Source organism: Medicago sativa, chromosome 6 (genome assembly GCF_051527215.1).
Source record: "Medicago sativa cultivar Bolivia chromosome 6, Bolivia_mono, whole genome shotgun sequence".
Lineage (NCBI taxonomy): Eukaryota > Viridiplantae > Streptophyta > Magnoliopsida > Fabales > Fabaceae > Medicago > Medicago sativa.
The window spans coordinates 81,901,930-81,910,088 of record NC_140754.1 but is presented as its reverse complement, the minus strand read 5'-3'; the positions used below and the strand labels follow the sequence as shown (position 1 = coordinate 81,910,088).

Here is an 8,159-nt window from a genome sequence, read left to right as displayed (position 1 = left end):
CTAAATTCATATTGTAAAACGAGTATGTTTGATTTCAAGCAAACAATCCTGACATGTGATACTAGAGTACTTGATAAAAAAGGAGAAATGATATTTGTACAACCACTTTATGACAACTTTTTTACAACTTTCTCACTTATACTCACATTATATTTTTATTCTCTCTCTTCCTTTTTTCTCTCTCTATTATTTTGGACCAATAAGAAGAGAGCAAATGAAAGTTGTCATTAAAGATGTCATATATTGCTTTACAAATATCACTACTCGTAAGAAAGACAAAAATTAATTTTTTTTATTGAATTTGGAAAAACAATTTTCTAACCTCTATAAAGTTGAATAAATATTTATCCGCAAAGGTGTAACACAACCGATAATACCAACATTATTAGATCGAATATCTTTTGTGGTGTCTTTCGGGATCTTCCACGTTTTTTTGGTGTTAACTCTCCGGTTCTCAAGGGGAAGATGCCCTGGTAATTTGGAGTTCCATCAAGAGGTAAGTAAAATCTGACCAAAAATTGTTTCATCTTAGAGTCAAACTCAAATTTTCCTGAACTCTTTAACCACTTGAGCTCAATTGTTTGGTCCCCAGATCTTCCACTTTTTGTATTGAGTTTTATACTGTGATTCGTACTTAAAAAAAAAGTTGAATAAGTATTTTCCAACACATTTTTTTTAAAGACAAATGTTTAATTGCTATGTTAGCATTTTTTTCTAGTTTGCTAGGTTTTTTTTTAGGGTAGAGCATCGGACGGGTTCGGGCCCGAAAGAGGCATGCCAGATGAAACCGATCACTCAATCTTCAGACCCAAATTCGACCGTTCATGTACTCGGTTTCGTCGGGTCCGGGTTCTTCGGTTGGACGGGTCCGACGGGTGGGTTGGTTCGGTTGTGAACCTGAACAATGAAACATACAGAGAAACAGAGAAGAAGCACCAGACGAAAGAGGTGGACGGATTGCATCAAAGAAAAAGAAAACAGAAAGTGAGAATGGGTATGATCTAAAGCAACTCTTTGATTCTCAATTAGAGTGATTTTCTCCAAGCCAGCTAGAGTGATTACGAGCGAGGACCCAAGACATGTAGTAGAGTGATTCTCTCCATATAGGTGGTGATGGAGACATCGTGGTTTTATTAGCCATTACTTTGGAGAAGATAAACTTGTTCTTCTTACTGGAAATTGAAAGATCCAAACATGTTACCTAGTTTTGGATAATAACAATAATAAAAAATTATAGTAGCAATATTTATTATTATCATTCTACTTTCAAGTCACGTGGACTGTCTTCTTTGCATACCTCTCATTTTTTGTGAGTATTAAAACATGTGAAGCCTCGATACTTCAAAATGGATGACATATCATATCCCCTGCGTATCCTGCACCGATACCTGCCCGATACTTCCCGATACGTATCAGGAGAGTATCCGAATATTAAATTTTATTTTTTTAAAAAATAATTATCCGATACTTCCCGATACATATCAGGAGAGTATCTGATAATTATCATGCACCGATACCTGCCCTAATACTTTCCAATTAATGTTAACTAAAATAACTTAACTCTTGAGTATAGTGCTTCTTTTTTGGATCGATAAAGTATAACACTAACAATGTTCCTTTTGAATATAGTATAGCACTTATGGTGCTCTTTTTGGGATATATTGTGCATGTAATTGACTAATCATCACTCTCTTAATCGTCAATATTATTTATTTTTATGTTGATGTGCTACGAGCCTATGACTGGTTTGTTAATATATTTATATATTTAAAAAATGGTTATAATTATATTGTACATTTAATTATATAATTTTTTTATTAACGTATCCCAGCCGTATCGTATCTTGATTTTTGAAATTTTCCCGTATCGACGTATCGGTGCAGTATCGTATCCGTATCGTATCTCGTATCTGGGCCTCACAGATTAAAACACAATATTAAATTATTGTGTCACTGAGTGTGGTTGGTTTGTGTGCATAAGACTTTTGAGAGTCTCAAAACGTTTATGTTTGCCTCCTGCTCGGTCGGTTACAACTACCGATGGTTTTCAAGTTCAAGAACCGCAGCCGACCATGGGAAACCGTGTATACTCGAGTTTCTTCAGTTTCTAAACCCGACAACCGACCCGAACCGCCCGTTTAATTAAAACATGTGACGGTTTAGACGGGTTATGGGCGGGTTCGGTTCTAATGCTCAATCCTAGTTTTTTTTAGTTTAATTTATATATATTGTAACCGTACCTACAAAAGTTTTATTCATGTATCTACTAATGTGTTTCATTTATCAAGTTTCATTTATCAAGTTAAAAATACTTGGTTTCTCATGCTTCATTAATTTATATGCCAACACATATTAGATATGTAAAACTTTTGTACTAGTACATATAAATTAAACTCTTGAACTTTAGACCATTAAGTCATCACTTCCTTTAACCTCGCATTATTGAGAGGTTTGAAGTTTGAACATTCCATTGCTTGTCCTTAAAAGAAACATAAATCAAGTCACCCTTCCCTCTTTTACCCATCTCCACCCTCGCCCACCCGGTCTGTAAAAAAATAATGTAACATCAATAATTTATCAATATAACCTCATCGACCGTTAATTGTCGATGAATTTTAACCGACGACAGTTAACTGTCGATGGACATTTACGCCTTTTTTTTACTATGTTTCAGTCTTGTTAGAAGTGTATACAATAATTTTCTCTGTAAAATCATAACATTTCACGTGCTTCTACCCCTCCATTATATTGTGCCAATGTCTGTTTGCTTTTTGAAGTTATTGCACTCCAAGTGATATGCCGAGACCCTTTTTTTGTCAGCACTATTCCAACCTTTTGTGGTTTGTATTTTATCTATTCCAGGCCCACATATTAGTCTATTTTGCAAGAGAAATTAAACTTATAGAATTATCAAGATTTATATTTATTTATTTTCTTTTTAAGTTTTAGGTATAAAGTTTCCACTGATCAAATATTTGATCATTTGCTTAAGAAATCAAAATAACATAAAACTTTGATCAATCTATTGTTATTACACTATATAGCGTAGACACCATATCTGACTCATCCAAACATTTAGGACATGTTTGAATTCATGATTTTATGATAAAATAAAGTGAAATTGTATGAAAAAAATATATAAAATCATGTTTTTAAACTATGTAGCTTGTTATATTCCATTCTATCCTATCATATACCCCAAATTCAAACAAACCCTAAGGTACTAAGGATACATTTTTTTTAGGGAAGGTACGAAGTATACATATTTTTTCATTTATATGATTTTCAACATTAATCTTTTTTCTTTTCATCTAGTGTGAGGTCTTTACACTAGGAAACAATCTTTCCTCAAGCAGTAGTTTTTCAATCCATATATACTTGAACACCCATTGCCTCACAACATTAATGGAGCATGCCCTCTCACTAATATTGTCAATAAGACTTTTGATACCAGAGTAACCACACATAACTAAGAGTAACCAATATGTTGGATCTTGAGAAGAGAATGATGGATACCCACATATAACTAAGAGTAACCACATAAGCGGCTTGAATACCACATCTTCATCTACAACCTAATTAAGACATTGAACACATATGTCATTTCACTTATATGATGCTCAACATACCCACTTTTTCTTTTAATATAAAATTTTTACTCACACTTGACAAACCAACAACTTTGACGTTTTTCTTGAATACATAATATCTTACAAATTATTTTTCTATGTATTTCTGTTTAAATAAAATTAATTATAAGTTTTTGAATTGTCAATGCTAAGCATTTTTATAACTATTAGTTTTAGATTCATAAATTGTGCATAAAGTTAATATGTACATATGGTAATGTTCTTTTTTAGGTACAACATATATAGATCTTATTATTATAAATCATTTTTGAAATTTTTTAATCTTTTAAGAATTTATTTTGGCTATGCGTATATATTCTCTTTCAAATAAAATTTGTCTATATTTTTTAGAGATTAAATTAAATAGTATTGTTCTCCTGAACATGACTCAATTGACAATAACGAGATATTGTGAATTTGTGATGCAAGTATCTGGTTTCAAACAACAAATTCTCCACTTATTCATTTTAAAATATTAATTTCTTAAAATTAGACTATTTGAAGTATCTCGTTTATTTCTTTCACCGGATGAAGTATCTCGTTATAAATTGATTAAACGATAAATTTTTTTTTTTGCAAGTGAAGAAAGAATTATAAATTTCTTTTAATAAAATATGTAAACTAGAAATTAATCCAAAATAGACTTGGATTTTAAACAAGAACCAATGATCTCAAATAATATCTCAACGAGTGGACACAAAATGGTATTTAAGTGAACCCATCAGGACAACCTTTTTACGTTTTTTTTTTTGAAAGGAGGACAACCTTTTTACGTTATCATTTTTCCTTTTTGTAATTTTTATTATTGCAAACAATGGCTACAAATACTAATATATCCTTTTTTTTTTGTTACTTTAACTTTTTTTTTGGTTACAAATAATAATATATCCTGCATATATATAATTTATTTTTATTATTTTAATAATTTAAAAATTAGTAAATTACATAATGCAAATGGACGCTTTTGTATGCCTTAAAATTATAATATTACATGCCTTAATTTTTTTTTATTGACAAGATATTACATGCCTTAAAATTATATATTACATATGTAATCAGTTTTTATGCACGTGATGGTATACAAAAAATAATGCAGAGCCTCATATTTAAATTCTTCAAATAAAATAAAAAAAAAAAACGTCAAATTTAAAAGTACAATAACTGGTCTATTTGTAATGTCAATTTCGAGTTTTGTTTGATAGTTACCCCAAGCAATATAACCAGGAACGTGGACCAATAACGACATACCAAATGTCCTAAGACACAACATAATATCTCAAAGGTGCCTCAAGAGCCATTATCAACTTTTTGTTTCATTGTTTTAAATTAAAGCAGCTTCATAATAAACAAAAAAGCAATTATAGGACAAACTATCACCATAGATGCCAACAAATGCTATAGACGTTTACATAAATGATTGAATATTTTTTTACATATTATCTTTCAAAAGTTGAATTATATCCAACCCAATTCTAAAATGTTATAAATATGTAAAACCAATCATTTATTTTCTTATGAATAGTAAATTATAAAGTGTTACGATATTAACACGTTAATAACGATAATAATTTGAAAAGATAGAAATATTGAATATAATTATATGTTTCGATGCCGCGTCGAACATGTCTTCAATCCAAAGTGTCAGTTTTTCATAGATAGTTAAAATGACTTACCTTTCACACCCAAACTACTTTTATCCTTTAAAATAATATTGTTCACTTTTCCCACCACCACATATCACCACAAACCACTTTATATAGATGAAGTGCCACCAATTGCCAATCATGCATGTTTTGTAAAGCTAAAAGAAGAAAAAAAACAAGAAGAAAGAAAAACATGGCAGGAAACAAAATTCCAGAAGTGTTGTTAAACTCAGGACACAAAATGCCAGTCATAGGAATGGGAACTTCAGTAGACAATCGTCCATCAAATGATGTTCTTGCTTCTATCTTTGTTGATGCAATCAAAGTTGGTTATCGCCATTTCGATTCTGCTTCTGTCTATGGAACAGAAGAGGCTATAGGCATGGCTGTGGCAAAAGCTTTAGAACAAGGTCTTATTAAGAGTAGAGATGAACTTTTCATCACTTCCAAGCCATGGAACACTGATGCAGATTATGATCTTATTGTTCCAGCTCTCAAGACCACATTAAAGTAAGCTATAAATTAAATCCATAAACTCATTCTTTAGTTTTTTTTGTTCAAGCTAATGGTAATTAGCTTTACTTTATCTTTTAATTAGCTTTTCTGTTTTCATTCTCTATCTTTTATGCATAAGTTGTCATATTTATTAATTGACGTGGAAACACAACATTGAATGCATGTGTAAAATAATTGTATAGTAACAGAACATAATAATCAAATTCTTTTTTATTTTAAATTAACTAAGAGTGAAATGTGGTTTATCTATGAGGGTCAAAAACATATTTAAACTTTAGTTAGAGGAGCACACTCTAAGGTCCGACCCAACACCACCATACCAACTCACGTGGATTTTGTATAAGAAAGTTATTTTCATTCGATGTTTTCTTTTACAAATCTTTAAAAAGGGGAAAAAATTGAAAACAATTGGATAACTTTGTAAATAAATGTAGAAACATATAATATTGCGTCAAAGTTAAAAGATTTGTAACTATGTGATTGAACTCAATTGGTTAATGAGTATCAGACGAATTGTATGGGCGAATCAGAGTTCAAGCTTCTTAGGAAAAGTCTTTGGTTAGAATTTACTTATCCCTTGATGGAAATCCAAATTACCAAGGTTTTTTACCCTACAATTGGAGGATTAACTCAAAAAAAATAAATTGAAGGGTTTGTTTTACACATTTATTTTCTTACCATTATTGTTCCTTAAATCCTTGTGTAACTTCTATGTACAATGTTGTTTAGAAAACTGGGAACGGAGTATGTGGATCTTTATCTGATTCATTGGCCAGTAAGACTGAGACATGATCTTGAAAACCCTGTCATATTTACCAAAGAAGATTTACTTCCCTTTGATATAGAAGGGACATGGAAAGCAATGGAAGAGTGTTATAAGTTAGGCTTAGCAAAGTCTATTGGCATATGCAATTATGGTACCAAAAAATTGACTAAACTCTTGGAAACTGCTACCATCACCCCTGCAGTGAATCAGGTATGTATTATAATGAGATCGCCTATTTTTGTACATGATTAGGGTTGTTAGAAAAAACTAAAAATAGAATGAACCGTTGAATTAAATAGAAAAAAGTTGAGCCGTGACTGACAGAATTGACGAACTAAACTGAATCAGTCCGGTTCAACTCAGTTCGTGAACTATTCATTACTGTGATGTTCAGTTCGGTTTTTTGTTTTTTAAAATAATTCTAATATTCGATTTGGTTCAATTTATAGTTTTTGTTTTCAATAGTCCTAATTATCAGTTAATAATAGCAATTTGGTATTGCCTAGGAAAATAACAATTTGATACAATTCGGTTCACAAAGAATAACTTTGGTTCGGAAAATACAGTTCTGTTTTTTTGTAAAGATGGTTCCGTTTCGGAACCACTAAACCAGTACACTGAACATTTATACCAGTTTGGTACGAACCATTTAAAGTTCAGTTCAATTATATCGAACTGTTATGATGGTTCAGTTTTTCTCATTTTCTGAACCATAAATGAACACTCGTACTAATGATTATAATGTTTGGTTTTTTTTTTTTCAGGTGGAGATGAATCCTTCTTGGCAGCAAGGGAAATTGAGGGAATTTTGCAAGGAGAAGGGAATTCATGTTAGTGCCTGGTCAGCTCTTGGAGCTTATAAGGTAACTTGGGGTTCAGGCGCTGTCGTGGAGAATCAAATTCTTCAAGACATAGCAGCTGCTAAAGGGAAGACTACAGCTCAGGTAATTTAACATTATAAAACATGTTTATAAATGGTCATGTATATGATAAAAGTGGTTGTTATTTTGTTCAACCCTACGAGTTACGACATTTCTGCTATAGCGAACATATAGTGTTGCTATATTAATTCATGTCATGATACTCACATTATGATTTCATTTGCAGGTTGCACTTAGATGGGTGTACCAAATAGGGTCAAGTGCAATGGCTAAAAGCTTTAACAAGGAGAGGATGACACAAAACCTTGAAATATTTGATTTTGAGTTGAGTGAAGATGATTTAGAGAAGATTAAGCAGATTCCACAGCGCCGGCAATACTTAGGAGACATGTGGCTATCTGAAAATGGATCATGCAAGACCTTAGAAGAACTTTGGGATGGAGATGTTTGAAAATTCTCTCAAAGTCCTAACTATGTTGTTGGAAAATAAAGTTCATGATTTGAAAACTATTATGTATTAGCTTCTCCTACTTCACAAGTGTATTTGTTTGAGACCTTGAGTTGAGCAAGAATGTGAGTGTGACATTCATATGTGTAGCCTTAGTTAATGTGGCTCTGCATAATTTGTTCCAACTTCAAATAAAGAAAAGTTTTTATTCTCGAGCCATATATGATATGATGATTGCTTTGTGTTTATTGGTATGAACTGGGTATCCTCTAAACGC

General features: G+C 31.6%; 1 protein-coding gene across 1 annotated transcript; it reads left to right on the top strand.

Annotated features, from left to right (window-relative positions):
* The first annotated feature begins 5,412 nt into the window (after nucleotides 1-5,412).
* On the top strand, nucleotides 5,413-8,101 carry LOC146917360 (rhazimal reductase 1-like). The gene is made up of 4 exons (XM_085719191.1): nucleotides 5,413-5,781; nucleotides 6,517-6,763; nucleotides 7,318-7,497; nucleotides 7,661-8,101. Exons 1-4 carry the CDS (start codon nucleotides 5,417-5,419, stop codon nucleotides 7,883-7,885), a joined length of 1,017 nt encoding a protein of 338 aa, XP_085575317.1. The 5' UTR covers nucleotides 5,413-5,416; the 3' UTR covers nucleotides 7,886-8,101.
* The last annotated feature ends 58 nt before the right edge of the window (nucleotides 8,102-8,159 follow it).